Source organism: Hylobates moloch, unplaced genomic scaffold (assembly GCF_009828535.3).
Source record: "Hylobates moloch isolate HMO894 unplaced genomic scaffold, HMol_V3 SCAFFOLD_16, whole genome shotgun sequence".
NCBI classification, from domain to species: domain Eukaryota; kingdom Metazoa; phylum Chordata; class Mammalia; order Primates; family Hylobatidae; genus Hylobates; species Hylobates moloch.
In genome coordinates, this window is record NW_026652291.1 from 31,797,595 (window position 1) to 31,814,935 (window position 17,341).

Here is a 17,341-nt window from a genome sequence, read left to right on the forward strand (position 1 = left end):
CAAGCTCACCAATTCTTTCTTCTGCTTGACCAATTCTGCTGTTGAGAGACTCCAATGCATTTTTTAGTCAACTTAATTTTTCAGCTCTAGAAGTGACGCTTGATTTTTTTTTCTTTTTGCAAAGTGAAAGCAAGTTTATTAGAGAAGTAAAGAAACAAAAGAATGGCTACTCCATAGGCAGAGTAGCCTTTCTGCTTGATTTTTGTTATTTCAATCTTTTTGAAATTTCTGATAGAATTCTGAATTCCTTCTCTGTGTTATCTCGAAGTCTGAGCTTCTTCAAGACTACTATTTTGAATTCCTTGTCTGGAAAGGTCACATATCTCTGTCACTCCTGGATTGGTCACTGGTGCCTTATTTAGTCCATTTGGTGAAATAATGTTTTCCTGGATGTTCTTGATGCTTGTGGATGGTCATCAGTGTCTGGACATTGAAGAGTTAGGTATTTATTCCAGTCTTTACAGTCTAGACTTATCTGTACCCATCCTCCTTGAGAAGGCTTTCTATATATTCAAAGGGGATTAAGTGTTGTGACTTAAGCATGCGGTCTCTGCAGCTGATGTATACCAGGGGATGCCCTAAGCCTATGACCCCTACAACTGTTGCCAACTCCTGGATACTCCGGGATCCTTGGTGGCCTTGGGTAAGATAAGGGAGAATTCCCTGGTTACCCAGGCAACATCTCTCAGTTTCTCTCTTCTCTTTCCCCCAGTCAGGAATCTCTCTCCCCAGTGGGCTGCCTGGAGTTGGGGGAGGGGTGACATGAGCACTCCCGTAGCCACCACAGATGGCAGTGCACTGGGTCACACCTGAAGCTTTGCAGACCAGTACAATATTGGATCCTGCCCAAGGCCTGTGGCCATAACTGCTTAGCTACCACTGATATTTACTCAAAGCCCAAGGGCACTTTAGTCAGCAGGTGGGGAATCCTCCAGGATAAATCTGACCCATCAGAGCAGCGGATTCCCTTCTGGCACAGGGTAGGTCTGGAAATGTAGCTTAGGAGCAAAGGCCTGGAATCAGGAGCCTCAGGATTCTACCTGGTGCTTTATTTTCCTGTGGCTGAGTTGCTACTCAAAGTCTTCTGGACTTTTGCAACTTGAGTACTCTTCCCTCTCCTTTCCCCAAGTAGAAGGAGTCTCTCCCTGAGCTGCCCTGTCTGGAGTTGGGGGAGGAATGATGCAGGCACTCCCTTGGCCACCACAGCTGGTGTCACACGGGGTCACACACACCCAAACTCCCCTGCCTCCATGACCAGTGCATCTCCAGGGTTTGCCTAAGGAATATAGTCCTTGTGACCTGACTGTCACTCATATGTATTCAGGGCCCCAGGCCACTTTGGTCAGCTGGTGGCAGAACCAGCTGGGACTCAGGTCTGTCCCACTCTGCCTGAGGATTCTCCTCTGGTCCAGAGCTGATCTAAATGTGTCCTCAGTGGGTGCCAGCAGAATTCTGCACAGTGTAGTGCTGTCCTGTGACAGGGCAGCAGTGAGTTCCAATGCAAAATCCCACACTCCTCTCCCTCCCCCACATGCACAGATTCTCTCTCCAAGCTGTTGTGCCAGGGGTGAGGGAGGGGGGCAGAGGCGATGCAGGACTGTCTTTCCCACCCTCTTCAGTGCCTCTTTTCTTGATACGATGTGAAAACCAGGTACTGTGATCACTCACCTGATTTTTTGTTTCTTATGAAGATGCTTTTTTTTTTTTTTTTTAAATAAGGAGTCTCACTCTGTCACCCAGGCTGAAACACAGTGGCACCATTTCATCTCACTGCAACCTCCGCTTCCCAGGTTCAAGTGATTCTCCTGCCTCAGCCTCCCAAGTAGCTGGGATTATAGGCCCCCACCACCACACCCAGCTAATTTTTGTATTTTTAGTAGAGATGGGGTTTCTCCATGTTGGCCAGGCCAGTCTTGAACTCTTGACTTCAAGTGATTCGCCCACCTTAGCCTCCCAAAGTTCTGGGATTACAGGCGTGAGCCACCACATCGGCCTAAAGGTGCTTTTCTTGCGGGGACAGTTGTTCAGTTTGGTGCTCCTGCATGGAGACAATCGCTGGAGGGGTCTGTTTGGCCATCTTGCTCCAGCCTTTCCATTTTCAGCCAGTGGGAATAGCCACTGTTTCAGAAGAAAACATCATCTTGTGACCACCCTGTTTCTCTTAACTTGCCTTCATGAAGACGTTGCCTTCATGGTTGTGAAGAGATGAAGCAATTACATTTAGTCTTATGTGCAAAAAGTCCTGGAGTGATAGCATATTAATCATGTGTCACTTAATTTGAGAGAGATTATTGATTCTGGCCTAATAGCATCTAGATGAAAGTTGAACCTTTGCTGAGCACTGTAGCTCACACCTGTAATCCCAATGCTTTGAGAGGCCGAGGCAGGCAGATTGTTGACCCTAGGAGTTTGAGACCAGCCTGGGCAACATAGTGAGACCCCATCTCTATTAAAAATAAAAAAACAGATAGCTGGGTGTGGTGGTGCAGGCACTTGTAGTCCCAGCTACTCGGGAGGCTGAAGTAGGAGGATTACTTGGGCCCAGGAGGTTGAGGCTGCAGTGAGCTATGATCGTGCCAGTGCTGCACTCCAGCCTGGGCGACAGAACAAGACCCTGTCTCAAAAAAACAAAACAAAAGAAAAAAACACACATAAAAGGAACTTGCCCTTAACAGAAAAAAATACAATACGGTCACTTTTACACATGGAAGACAGTAAGAGAAATCATGCCCTAGGGAGAGAGGCTATGTGCTGGGTGTTAAGGAGGAAAGAGAAACAAGTCAGATCTGGTCTGCATGGGCACCTTGGACGCAGGGCAGGAGTTGACACTAGCAGGATAGAAAGATATGGAATAATGGTTTCTCCTTCATCCTTACACATAAGGAGGCCTACCAGCTCCTTGGAGAGGCAAGGCCAACAAAGTGAGTGGTAGGGAGTGGTGCTTGGGCCAAGGCCAGTGTGGCACGGAGGTTCAGTGCTCCAGAGTTGTGATCTAGTAGGCTAGGTTTGAAACCTGACTCCTCTGCTTACGGGCTACGTGATCTGAAGCAATTTACCTACCTCTCTGAACCTCAGCTTCTTAAAATAGGAAATGAATATCATAATATATTCTATGTAAAACCCTCAGCAAGGTTATTCCAAAACTATCATTATTAGGCCAAGGGAATGCTTCAAAAGGAAAACAAAACAAAACTAAACTAACATTAAATCTAAGCATTTGTTATCTACAGTGTTTGCCATGCTAGCTAAAATCTGGAAACAACTCATCCAATAATTCATGAAGAGTCAAAACCATTTACCTATTTGATAAAATACGTTACAGCTATTATATATATATATATTTTTTTTTTGAGACGGAGTTTTTTATATATATATATATATATTTTTTTTTTTTTTTTGAGACGGAGTTTTTTTTGAGACGGAGTTTCGCTCTTGTTGCCCAGGCTGGTGTGCAATGGCATGATCTTGGCTCACTGCAATCTCCCCCGCCCTGGGTTCAAGCGATTATCCTGCCTCAGTCTCCCAAGTAGCTGGGATCACAGGCACATGCCACCATGCCCAGCTAACTTTTTGTATTTTTAGTAGAGATGGGATTTCACCATGTTGGCCAGGCTGGTCTCAAACTCCAGACCTCAGGTGATCCACCCACCTCAGCCTCCCAAAGTGCTGGGATTACAGGCGTGAGCCACTGCGCCCGGCCTACAGCTATTAAATATTTTAACAATAAAAACTATATAGCAATAGGTGTGCTGGATGACTGAAAGACAGAAGAGATGGGAGACATGGTCACTGGGCAATGGAATTAGAGTCTCAAATATTTAACAATGCGAGGTGTCATAGGGATTAACAGTTAAAGTAAGTGGTACAGACCAGGAGGAATTTATAAACTTGGGTATGACCTGGTGGCCCGGATAGGTCGAGAAAGAGTTATGGAGCAGCACAAATTGAGCTGGGCCTGGAAATTGTACAGAATTTGTGTCAAGTATGAAAGGCCATTTCTTGTAGAGGACACAGAAGGAAGCTTCATTATGTGGAGAGAGGATACTCAGAGAACAGCCAGGAGACTGGACTGGCTCAAGCAGAGGTTACATGCCAGGAAAAAGTCATAAACTGAGGCCAAAGTCGTGGAGAACCCTGAATGCCATGCTGAATAGTCTGAACTTTACGCTATAAGCCTTTTGAATGAAAGAAAGCAACATTTAAAGACAAACTGGAAGCATGGGATACTGCAGAAAAGCAGTCATCCCTCACACGGAGATGAGGGTCTGAGCTTTGGGAACAAGTGTAAGAACCAGAAACAAGGGTCTGATACACGAAATATTTAGGATGTTGCACAATTTTCTTCTTTTGTTCTTCTAACTCATATGGCTTTTCCCCATCCCCTTTCCATCTGTTTTTCAAGTTATTCTCTTTCTGAACTGCTATGGGCTACCAATTTCTGCTGCTCTGGAGTTCTTATCAGTTCCTCCCATTCCCTTAACAGGTGCCAGGTCTTATCTCCAGGACTTGCCTCTAGGCCAGGCAGTGTGGAAGGAAGCATTTGCTGGGACGCAGTATGACCAGGACCCAAAAGGGAAAGACCTTTCTCCCCCATTGCTTCTATCAGTCACTGCCCCCACAGCTGGGATGGGGCATGATTTTAAACTACTCAAAACTGAAAGGCAAGGAGGAGTGTGCCTCTGTCTCCAGTGTGCCTACGGTCTTGTTCAGCTCACAGTACTGTCTACACCGCAAGAGCCAATATTTGAAAATGGCTGCTGCAAACCTTACCTTCTCTCAGGAGGTGGTGTGGCAGCGAGGACTGCCCAGCATTCCTTATAGCCAGTACAACTTTGACCACCTCTACAATACCAATGACATCATCCATACTCCCCGGATCAGGAAGGCCCAGCCTCAGAAACCTGTTAGCTTCAAGTTCCTGGGTTCCTCAAGTCCCTTAACAGGAGACACCTCCCTGGCTGTGATGACAGAAAGCTCTGCCAATCCTGAAAAGAAGCTGAAGAAATCAAAGCCAGCCAGCACCGTCCAGGAAGCACCCCGCCCTCTCATCCATCATCCCTGCATGCGTCCAGATATGCTGGGTCGGCCACCTTCTCCAGATGTGAACCTGGAGGAAAAAGAATCCTGGCTTCTGCCTCCTAAGGAGGAGGCCAGAGCGTGGGAGGCCACTGTGCTGGAAAAGCTGAACAAGCGCACAGCCCGATGGATCCAGAACAAGCGTCCTCAAAGGCCTGGGGCATCCCCCAACAAGTGGCAGAGCTTCCTGCACCAGCAGTACGACTGGAGTCACATCCGGGATGAGCTTACCTCTGCCAGTGACCTGGAGCTCCTGAAACAGCTGGAGGCAGAAGAGACAGCAGAGTTTGAGGATCAAAGTGTCATCCTGCCCCCACAGGAAAAGAAGAAGCCAGAACTGCTGCTTCCTGTTTACTACAGGTATACTGGCCAGGGCCTCAAGTGCACCCTTGATAATCCCTGACTCCCCTTTAGGGACTCCCAGGTGGACTCACACTCCCGATTTCAGAATGCACTCTCCCATCAACTTCATGTTCTCCACCACCGGCCTGCTCTCTGAGAGCTCTGCAAAGTAAGGTTTCTCAATCTGCACTGCTGACATTCTGGGTTGGATAATTTTTGTTGTGGGAGCTGCCCTGTTCATTATGGGATGCTAGCAGCATCCCTGGCTCATACCCCCAGAGCACAACCTCCTAGCTGTGACAACCAAAGATGTCTCAGACACTGTCAAATGTCTCCAAAAGGGACAAAGTCATTCCCAGCTGGGAACCACTGCTCTTAAAGGGATTGGTTCTCAACCTTCTCCAGCAGACTTTGCCCTCAGACTGCTGGTGTAGTTACCAAACAGGTGCTCCCGGAAATGTATCCTTGGTGGAGTGAGGAAGGCAGGAACCTCATAGCACTGAGGTTTGGTCCTGCCTCACTCTGAATAATGAACCAGTGTGTCACTGACTCAAAAACTGACTAGCTGCAGGACAGAGAACCAGACAACCTGAGAGAAGAAGATGACTGCATGTTTCTTAGATTGCTTCCATCTCATTTATAGCTAGAGGGAAGACTGGAGCTATTACACTATCCCTGATTTCCAAGAGTGAACTAAAAATCAGTGGAAATCCATTTATTTATTCATTTATTGGACAAATATAAATTATGTTCTTGCTACTTTCCAGGTACTCTGCAAAGTGCTGGGAATACAATGTAAAAGCAACAGACACAGATATGTACCTTTAAGGAGCTTACAGCCTGTCCACCACCAGGTGGCAGGACATTAAATAACCACACACAGAATAGACAGAGTGAGATGACGAAGGAGGTGGGATCCCTTCCCCAAGCCATGCCGCCTCTAAGGATACGAATGTTAAAAAAGGGTTATGCTGGAGCACCGCCGCTCTGCCCTGCTGCTTGGTGGCTGCAGAAGGCATGGATCCTTCAGTAGCCAGGCAGGACAGCTGTAGACAGGCCCTTCTGGCAGCTCCACATTCAACTGGCACCATGGGGACAAGGCTAAAAGTTAAACATTGGTGTTCTGCAATGCTCACGTGTATAGGAGCTGAGCTTAAAGAGGAAAGGGAACAAGCTGTGGATTTAATGGAAAGGGGGATCACCTCCTACTCTCTCCCCCTTTTCCCTCCTTTCTCACCCCTGCCAAGATTGCCCAGTTACTTCCAACAAGCAGAGACAGTTGAAATCATGCCTGGCAATAAGACCACTGAGGATATCCATGAAAAGATGAGCCTCTCCCAGCCCCAAACCCAGAGCTACTTTCGCCAGGTGACTCCCCGAGCTGGAAAGTTTGCCTACTCCACAGACAACACCTTTGAACAGGAGATTTACTTTGGTAATAGAGCTGGGCCCCTGTGGTAGGGGCCCAGGGGGACATGGGCCAGGGAGGTGGAAGATCGCGGGGGGCTGGAAACAGTTGTGGGTATGGAGAAGAGGCCCTGGATGACCCAGGTTTTCATGTTCATGACCCAGCACCCACACTAGCACAGGAGTCGGGTCGGGGAGTGATAACTAACAGGGAGGGAACTGCTCTCTCTCCCCGCTTTCTCTATCCCTCCGTCTTACTAAAGAGGCAATGAAGGGTGGAACTGTAAAGTAGGCAAGACTTTGGGAACAATCCATCTCTTCTCTGTCCACCCTTCTCCCTTCTCTCACTTCAAGATATTCTTCCACTTGGAGATATTCTCCCACCAAGGTGCTATGTTGGAAAAAATCAGGGCTTTGGAGTCAGGCACATTTGGGTTTAAATCCTGGCTCAGTATTTTTTTAGTAACCTTCAGTAAATTATATAATTCCTCTCAGCCACAAGTACCTTATATGTGAAGTGATGTTAACAAAAATGCACTTTGAGTAGAGTAGATGAGAAAGCATCTGTAATGCTTCTTGCCCAATGTCTGTTTAAGGTGTTCAGTAAATGTTTCCCACCTTCCCCGTCCCTACTGCTGTCCCTTAGATGCCTGGGCTTCCAGGATACTCGATCTAGGTCTTCGTGTTCCAAGCTGTTTCTTCTTCCCAAGCCCCATCTTGTTCCTAAACTGCTGCAGCTGAAAGTCTTCTCAAAGTGTTTAACAAAATTACTCTAAGGTATTCATGACCGATGGGATTAATCAGGTGCCACTTTTTTAGTATCTAGCTTTTTATAAGGGATAAGGCCTCTAAGTGGTTACATAGGTTATTTTCTTGTTTTCTTTTCTTTTGAGACGGAGTCTTGCTCTGTCGCCAGGCTGGAGTGCAGTGACACAATCTTGGCTCACTGCAACCTCCGCCTCCACCTCCCAAGTAGCTGGGATTATAGGCATGCGTCACCACGCCCAGCTAATTTTTGTATTTCTAGTAGAGACAGAGTTTCACCATGTTGGCCAGGATGGTCACAATCTCTTGACCTTGTGATCTGCCCTCCTCGGCCTCCCAAAGTGTTGGGATTACAGGCGTGAGCCAACGGTGCCCAGCCGGTTCTTTTCTTATTTTTGAAACGGTTTCACTCCCATTGCCTAGGCTGGAGTGCAGTGGTGCTATCTTCATTGCAACCTCCACCTCCCAGGCTCAATTGATTCTCCTGCCTCAGCCTCCCTAGTAGCTGTACCCAGCTAATTTTTGTATTTTTTTGTAGAGATGGGGGGGTCTTACAATGTTGCCCAGGCTGGTCTCGAACTCCTGACCATGTGATCCACCCACCTCGGCCTCCCAAAGTGCTGAGATTACAGGTGTGAGCCACCACACCCGGCCATAGGTTCTGCCTTAGGAAGGAAAGCACCATCCTTGGCTCCCAGGCCTCTAATGAGGTGACTAGCTATGACATTTCTTTTTTTTTTTTCCCATAGACACTATAGTGATTTATTGCTGTGATATTTCTAAGCAATGGCCACCTTCAAGGGATGCCCCAGAGTATGGCAGTCATGGATCCTAGGGGCTTAGATTAGGGCAAAAGGAAGTTGGGTCTGATCCTGGTGATTGGGAACCCAGGGAGAAAGGAAAGAGGGAGGTTACAGGGCACTCATTGTTTCTTTGTCTGTTCACAGATGAAGTCCAGATCATCCACCAGATTGGTGCAAAGAGAGACCAGATTGTCCTGGAAAACCTAAATCGGTACAACAAGCAGCTATCTAAGGTCTTCCCTGAAACGCCAGAAAAGTGGAGTGCCCAGGCAATTCCTGAAGCACGTAAGCAGGAAACTAACAGGGAAGGCAGGGGTTAATAACAGGAATGTGGCTACTTCCCATCATTACCCACGATTCATGTCCTAGAGCTCCCAGTTCATGGGCTGAAGCACCATTAGCATCTAGGCAATCCCCTTTCTACGTACTAAAAATAATCTCACAAAATTATAAAATACTAACTAACTAGGAAGAGCCTCACGGGAACATACAGTCAGTTGAGATCTGATATAACTTAGGTATAACCAAGTGGTTTAGGGCCAATAGTTACCAATAAGGCAGCTCCTATCTCAATGCTAACAGGGAAAGTGCATCAAACTCCTGACCCAGCATTCTGCCCTTTTCCCTTGGGCTGGCTCTACCCTCCCACTCCACACTCAGCCCACCCATACCTGAACTTTCACAAGTTCATCATTCTTCACTCTGTAAGACAAAGAGGAAAGAAGGTGGCCAAGAAATTAGCTTATGAAACAAAATGTGCACATCTTCCACAAGACTCTATTTCCCATGACTCTTTGTAGGATTACTGTTCAGATGGGCCCAGTGGTGTGCAGAAACTAACAGCAGTTGTCACCCATTCCTTTTTTTCTTTCTTTCTTTTTTTGGAGACAGAGTCTTGCTCTGTCGCCCAGGCTGGAGTGCAGTGGCGTGATCTCTGCTCACTGCAACCTCCATCTTCCTGGTTCAAGCAGTTCCCCTGCCTCAGCCTCCAGGGTAGCTGGAATCACAGGTGCATGCCACCACACCTGGCTGACAGCATTGCCTGGCCTGCTAGCTGTGCCTTTGAATCCACTTGGCAAGAAGTCCTTTCCTGGGCTCAGTCTACCCTTGGAGGCACAGGCACATTCTGTGCCTGCTGTGGAGGCACCTGCCAGACAGCTGTGGACAGCCACAGGATTTCCACACAACCTGGCTTTGTTTGTTTTTGAGACAAAGTCTCGCTCTGTCGCCCAGGCTGGAGTGCAGTGGCGTGATCTCGGCTCACTGTAACCTCCGCCTCCTGGGTTCAAGTGATTCTCCTGCCTCCGCCTCACGAGTAGCTGGGACTACAGGTGCGTGCCACCATGCCCAGCTAATTTTTGTATTTTTAGTAGAGATGGGGTTCACCATGTTGGCCAAGATGGTCTCGATCTCTTGACCTCGTGATCTGTCCACCTTGGCCTCCCAAAGTGCTAGGATTACAGGCGTGAGCCACTGTGCACAGCCTCTTTTTCTTTTCTCCTTCCTTCTTTCCTTTTTTTCCTCCCTTTCCTTCTCCCTTTCCTTCTCCCTTTCCTTCCTTCCTGTCTCCCTCTCCTCTCTCCTCTCCTCCCCCTCCCCTTCCCTCTCCCTCTTTTCTTCTCTTTTTTTTTTTTTTTTTGACAGGGTCTCACTCTGTTTCGCAGGCTGAGCACAGTGGTACAATCATGGCTCACTGCAGCCTTTACCTTCCTGAGCTCAAGCAATCCTTCCACCTCACTCTCCCAAGTAGCTGGAACTACAGGTGCACACCACTATACCCAGCTAATTTTTGTAAAGACAAGGTCTCGCTGTGTTGCCCAGGCTGATTTCAAACTTCTGGGCTCAAGTGATGCACCCTCTTCAGACTCCCAAAGTGTTGGAACTACAGGCATGAGCCACTCTCCCAGCCAGGAGATTCTTTTTCAATAACAGCTTTATTGAGCTTGAATTTACATACTATAAAATTAATCCTGTTAAACCACACAATTTGATGAGGGAGGCAGATCGCTTGAGCCTAGCAGTTTCAGACTAGTCTAGGCAACAAGGTGAGACCCTGTCTCTACAAAAAAATACAAAAATTAGTTGGGCATGGTAGCAAGCACCTGGAGTCCCAGCCACTCGCGAGGCTGATGCAGGAGGATCAGGGCCACAGGTGTGCACCCCACACCCAGCTAATTTTTAACTTTTTTAGAGATAAGGTCTCACTATGTTGCCCAGACTGGTCTCAAACTCCTGGCCACAAGCGATCCTCCCACCTCAGCCTCCCAAACAAAGTGCTGGGATTATAGGCATCAGCCACTGTACCCCGTCAAGAGTCATTACTTTGTGTGCTCCCTTTAGATTGGCAGTCCTCAACCTTTTTGGCACCAGGGACCAGTTTCGTGGAAGACAATTTTTCCACAGACCAGCGGGGTGGGGATGGTTTCAGGATGAAATGGTTCCATCTCAGATCATCAGGCATTAGATTATCATAAAGGGTGCGCAACCTAGATCCCTCACATGTGCAGTTCACAATAAGGTTCATGCTATGTGACTCTAATTGCCACTGCTGATCTGACAGGAGGCAGAGCTCAGCGGTAATGCTTACCCACCCACCGCTCACCTCCTGTTGTGGTGGCCCGGTTCCTAACAGGCCATGAACTGGTACAGGCCCATGGCCTGGGGGTTAGGGACCCCGGCTTTAGATGACTGTTGATGTGGAAGGTGGCTAGTGGACGTGTTTCTATCCAGCTATAACCCAAAGGACTGGAACTAAAGTAAAAGTTGGCAGTTGTATTTTTTATTCCTATGAGGTTAAATATCAGAGATCTAAGACTTGCTCACCACAAATCCATTTTAACTCCTTGAGCAGAGGGATATAGGAGAAATGGGGTTAATTCAGCTACTTCTCATCTTTTCAGGAGGGATTTCAAATCGGCTGAGAGAAGTCGGGGAGCGTCACATGGCAAAGTGTGAGCTGGCCTGTCAGAGGTGGTTCCACAGCTCCTAGTTGCACACACCCTACCCCACAAAGGAGGGAGGCCTCAGCAGAGTGGCTGAGTCCCCCAGCACGTCCAAGCTGGTGGGGGCCTTTTGGAAGAGATGCATTGTATGGGCATCTTTGCTAAACTGCCCTGGAGTCTCACAGGACTCTTTTTTTTTTTTTGAGATGGAGTCTCGCTTTGTCACCCAGGTTGCCAGGTTGGAGCGTGATCTCAGCTCACTGCAACCTCCACCTCCCCAGTTCAAGTGATTCTTCTGCTTCAGCATCCCAAGTAGCTGGGATTACAGGCGCCCGCCACCACGCCTGGCAAATTTTTGTATTTTTAGTAGAGACGGGGTTTCACCATGTTGGTCAGGCTGGTCTCGAACTCGTGACCTCAAGTGATCTACCCACTTTGGCCTCCCAAAGTGCTGGGATTACAGGCATGAGCCACTGCACCCCGCCTCACAGGATTCTTTTTACATTAGAAGAAAAAAATGTTATGTCTTCCTTGCTCAAAGGAAATAATTGATTCAGAACAAATCTAAAGGTGTTAAGAGTTGGAATGAAATCTTGGAAAAAAACAGAAATGGCTGATAGTGACTGATTAGAACATAAGACTAATAGGCAGTGTGAATAATGAATTTAGTACACCTGGAAATGTTTTTATCATTTTCCCTTCCCCTTCTCCATACAGCTTTTTTTTCTGAGAAAGAGGCTTTCTAAATTTGACACCATGAAAAACATTTTCAGAAAATAATGTAACTATAGATTTTTTTTTTTTTTTTTTTTTGAGAATGGAGTCTCACTCTGTCGTCCAGGTTGGAATGCAGTGGCGCAATCTCAGCTCACTGCAACCTCCGCCTCTCAGGTTCAAGTGATTCTCCTGCCTCAGCCTCTCAAGTAGCTGAGACTACAAGCACATGCCACCATGCCCGGCTAATTTTTTGTATTTTAGTAGAGACGGTGTTTTCACCATGTTAGCCAGGATGGTCTCGATCTCCTGACCTCATGATCCGCTCGCCTTGGCCTCTCAAAGTACTGGGATTACAGGCATGAGCCACCGCACCCGGCCAACTATAGCTTTTCTAACTATATCTAATATTTATGGTTTCTTCTGTTCTCAAATTTCTGTTGTCATGAGGAAAAACTCAGAGATGTTAAAATCTTTAAAATTTCACAGCTTATAGCACTATTACTCTCCCCAAATTAAAAACATTAAAAGGAAAACTTAATACTTTAGAAATAATGGCCAATGACACTAAATTGCAACGTATCAAATATTGAATTTTATGAGCAAATCTCGTTACGTATAAACATATTTATGTTCCTAAAGATTTAGGTTCCTAAAGATAACCTTTAAACTTATAGAAAGGTTTGTAGATATCTCAATTTCCCCCCACAAATCTCTCGCCCCCATCATTATCATGGCTTACCATGTCTGCAGTCAGGACTTTCCATAATTCCCTGTGTACTTGTACTCAGTTCCCCATATAATCATGGGGAAATTCACTCTTGAGGGTTTTGTTTTGCTTTGGTATTAGTCAGGAATAGGAATGGGATGCAAGCTGGGGCCACTGTGTGGCAGGGCCTAAGGCAGTGGGGTGAAAAGACCTCACAATGCCACGTTGCACAGCTTGCAGACCCGTGCAAGGAGCCCTGCGCTGGACTGCTTTGCCCACCCCCGCCAAGGATATGCTGCTGCAGGTGGGTGAGAAGGATGTGCCTATTAAGACCAGGAGATTGAAGAAGCAGGCAAAATCACTGCAGGAGGATGTGACCTGGGAACTGGTGGCCCTGCGGAGGATGATGAAGGAATGGAAGACTGCCTGGGCTCTGAGTGAGTGAAGGGAGGTCCTGTGATACTGTATGTTTGTGAGAAGTGGTTCTCATCTGGGACTAGGCTTTCTCAGTCTTTGAAAAATCCATCCCTCCTTTGTGAAATGTAAAAATCTGGTTGCCTCATTAAGGCTAGACAAGAGCCTTTCACACATTGGGTGTTAGATGAACTTCAGTTGACATATATCTGGGTGCTTTTTGCATGGGTGGGTATTACTTCAGTAATTTGTGGAAACTCATTATTACACTGCAGACTTCAGAGGCAGGGACCTTATCTTTTTTTTTTTTTTTTTTTTTGAGACGTAGTTTCGCTCTTGTTGCCTCGGCTGGAGTGCAATGGCGGGATCCCAGCTTACTGCAACCTCTGCTTCCTGGTTTCAAGTGATTCTTCTGCCTCAGCCTCCTGAGTAGCTAGGACTACAGGCACCCGCCACCACACTTGGTTAACTTTTTGTATTTTTGGTAGAGATGGGGTTTCAGCATGTTGACCAGACTGGTCTCAAACTCCTGACCTCAGGTGATCTGCCCGCCTTGGCCACCGTGCCAGCCCCCCCCCTTTTTTTTTTCTGAGATGGAATTTCACTCTGTTGCCCAGGCTGGAGTGCAATGGCACTTGTTTTGGCTCACTGCAACCTCTACCTCCCAGGTTCAAGCGATTCTCCTGCCTCAGCCTCCCGAGTAGCTGGGACTACAGACATGTGCCACAATGTCTGGCTAATTTTTGTGTTTTTAGTAGAGACAGGGTTTCACCATGTTGGCCAGGGTGGTCTCGAACTCCTGACTTCAGGTGATCTCCCCACCTTGGCCTCCCAAAGTGCTGGGATTACAAGCATAAGCCACTGCACCCAGGCAACCCTATCTTATTGATTTCCAAACTTTATGCTCAGTAAATGATGCATGAAGGGAAGAACAAAATATGCTGTCCAACTATCGTCCATGTCGTAGTTGACTGTGGTATCAGCAACCCCTCTCCAAAATTCATTCGTAGAGTTGGGGCTATCCTATACCTACTTTGCCTTCAAAGATAGGACAGTAGAAGTCTGAGTGCCTGGGACAAAGTAATGGCCTGGCAAGGACTGTTGAAAGCTATGGTATTTGAGAACTCAATAGCTGCTGGCTTTCAGAACATGATAGACAAGCTTAGTTAGTGCAGGAAAAAGAGAGGCAATCCATTAGATAAACTGGATCAGATAAACAACAACAAAAAAGACTGAAGGAAGCACCTACAGATAGTAGGAGCTTTGAAATAAAAGTTTGATACCTGCCAAAAGAGTAGTTAGCAACTAAAATGAGGAAGATGTTGAAAGCCAAATGGAAGTACCCTCAAAGACAAAGAACCTAATGAAAACCACAATAATTAACACTTATTGAACCTTCATTATCTCGCCAGGCATTTTGCTAAACACTTTGTCTAGTTAACTCATTTAACACTAAGAATAACTCAATATGTGGGTTCTAGTATTACGCCTATATTACATATTACAAATAAGAAATCTCAGGCTCAGGGTTAAGTAACTTATCCACAGTCACACAGCTAATAACTGTGATCCCAAACCAGGTATGTCTGAAAACAAAGTACTCTTAACTACTTTGTTTTATTGTCACTTTTATTTCCCAGATGGTTACAACAAAAAGTGATTTAAGGAAAGAGAGATAGATACGATGGGGTTGGGAGAAGTTTTGTCTGGGAACTTACTTGAGAGGCTACATGGATCATCAGAGAAATAACTCCCTAAAGACCCCATCTCTGGGCCCTTTATTCTTCTGAGCTAATGTTTTGCTTGAATTATTCTGGGTGAAGGGCAGACTTCTTGTCACCTGCCTGCAGCACAATATCTAACCCTAACCAGGTGGTTCTCTTTTCATTTCCGTCACTGCGGCTCAGTCATAGAGTGGCACCATGAGACAGTAGAGAACCTGCTTCGGAGCTTGGGAGACCTGCATGATGATGTTCGGATCAAAGCTATCACCACATGTGCCACAGCTGCTTTGGAACGGCCCCGGCTTGCCACCAGCCAGAGAGACTCAGGTGAGAGCCAAAGCTGAACTGCTTGAGAACATAAGCAACTCATAAAGCCATGGAACATCTGAACTGGTAGAGACCCAGGGCTTATCTGAGATCATTTTACAAATGTGGAAACCAAGACTTAGAGACTGGCCTATATATACATGCTTATCAGCAATAGAGACGAGATTAAAATTCCAGACTTCTAGTCCAGTAATTTTTGAACTACATTTCATCACCTTTTGTTTGCTCAGTGGCCTGCAGAGAAGTTAACATTTCCCACCTTGAAGAGCCCATTCTTTTTTGTTTTTGTTTTTGTTTTTGGTAGAGACTGTGTCTTGCTACATTGACCAGGCTAGTCGTGAACTCCTGGCCTCAAGTAATCCTCCCACTTTAACCTCCCAAACTGCTGGGATTACAGGCGTGAGCCACTGTGCCCAGCCAAGATCCCATTCTTTTTTATTTTATTTATTTATTTATTTTTGAGACAGAGTCTTGCTTGCTCTGTCACCCAGGCTGGAGTGCAGTGGCGCGATCTCTGCTCACTGCAACCTCCACCTCCCAGGTTCAAGCAATTCTCCTGCCTTAGTCTCCCGAGTAGCTGGGACTACATACAGGCGTATGCCACCATGCCCAGCTCATTTTTTTGTATTTTTAGTAGAGATGGGGTTTCACCATATTGGCCAGGCTGGTCTTGAACTCCTGACCTCAAGTGATCCACCCACCTCAGCCTCCCAAAGTGCTGGGATTACAGGCATGAGCCACCGCACCTGACAAAATCTTAAAATATGATTCACAGGCTCAGCTGTGCCACTCCTTGGGCAGTCAGCTAACCTCTCTGAGCTTCAAATTCCCTATCTATAAAACGAGACTAGTGGTAGACAAAGGGATAACAAACCTTTCCCCTTCCTACTTGAGAATTTGAACTTCAGTTAAATGCCCACCTGTTCCCCTAAAAACCCGATAAGAACTATCTTTATAGGCAACATTGGTTATGATATAAACCCTGTTTGATAAATTACATTGGGACTGAGAAGAGCTATAAGTGAAATATAAATACTTGATAGGGACACCATAGTTTGGGCCTCCCTGGATACTGTAACTTATAACAGGCAGGCCCTTTGTGGACCCTAGAATTGTGTCTATGGAGTTTTTATAAGAGATACTAGTAAAGCATAAATTTACCCAGTGAATAAACAATATATTCCTGTGCTGTCCCCAAGACTCTGTGGAATGCTCAAGACAGCCTCAAGAACTCCAGCCAAGGCCAGGCATGGTGGCTCACGCTTGTAATTCCAGTACTTTGGAAGGCCAAGGCGGGTGGATCATCTGAGGTCAAGGGTTCAAGACCAGCCTGGCCAACATGGTGAAACCTCATCTCTACCAAAAATACAAAAATTAGCCAGGCGTGGTGACAGGTGCCTGTAGTCCCAGATACTCGGAAGACTGAGGCAGAAGAATCGCCTGAACCCAGGAAGCAGAGGTTGCAGTGAGCCAAGATTGTGCCATTGCACTCCAGCCTGGGCAACAGAGCAAAAACTCTATCTCAAACAAAAACAAAAACAAAAACAAAAAAACTCCAGCCAATAGGGATGCCTGATGCTGCTGCCCTGTTGACAAACTATGCTCCTGTCCCATATTCTTCTGGTGCCATGCATGGCCCAAGACAGTCTTATGAACCTTAATGTTTAGTTGAACCAAGAAAGACTCCCTAATGAGCTCTACAATGATACCTACCTTGCCTAATTCAACCAAGGTTGAAAGATAATGAGATAATCAATGTGAAAACACTATATTATAAAGCACTACCTAAATATAATTCTTCTTACAAATATAAAGGCTCGGCTGGGCGCAGTGGCGCACGCCTGTAATCCCAGCACTTTGGGAGGCCGAGGCAGGTGGATCACAAGGTCAGGAGATCGAGACCATCCTGGCTAACACGGTGAAACCCTGTCTCTACTAAACATACAAAAAATTAGCCGGGCGTGTTGGCGGGCGCCTGTAGTCCCAGCTACTCGGGAGGCTGAGGCAGGAGAATGGTGTGAACCCGGGAGGCGGAGCTTGCAGTGAGCTGAGATCGCGCCACTGCACTCCAGCCTGGGGGACAGAGCGAGACTCCGTCTCAAAAAAAAAAAAAAAAAA

The 17,341-nt window shown here is 46.6% G+C and overlaps 1 protein-coding gene across 3 annotated transcripts in view; it reads left to right on the top strand.

Annotated features, from left to right (window-relative positions):
- The window catches only part of HEATR4 (HEAT repeat containing 4), a 56,096-nt gene that overhangs the window by 7,269 nt on the left and 31,486 nt on the right, over positions 1 to 17,341 (top strand). For all 3 annotated transcript variants that reach the window (XM_032179502.2, XM_032179503.2, XM_058429685.1), the window contains exons 2-6: positions 4,484 to 5,436; positions 6,666 to 6,853; positions 8,538 to 8,678; positions 12,992 to 13,195; positions 15,080 to 15,223. In XM_032179502.2, the coding sequence (XP_032035393.1) occupies positions 4,556 to 5,436; positions 6,666 to 6,853; positions 8,538 to 8,678; positions 12,992 to 13,195; positions 15,080 to 15,223 (1,558 nt within the window). In that variant the 5' untranslated portion in view covers positions 4,484 to 4,555. The remainder of the gene's footprint in view (positions 1 to 4,483; positions 5,437 to 6,665; positions 6,854 to 8,537; positions 8,679 to 12,991; positions 13,196 to 15,079; positions 15,224 to 17,341) is intronic.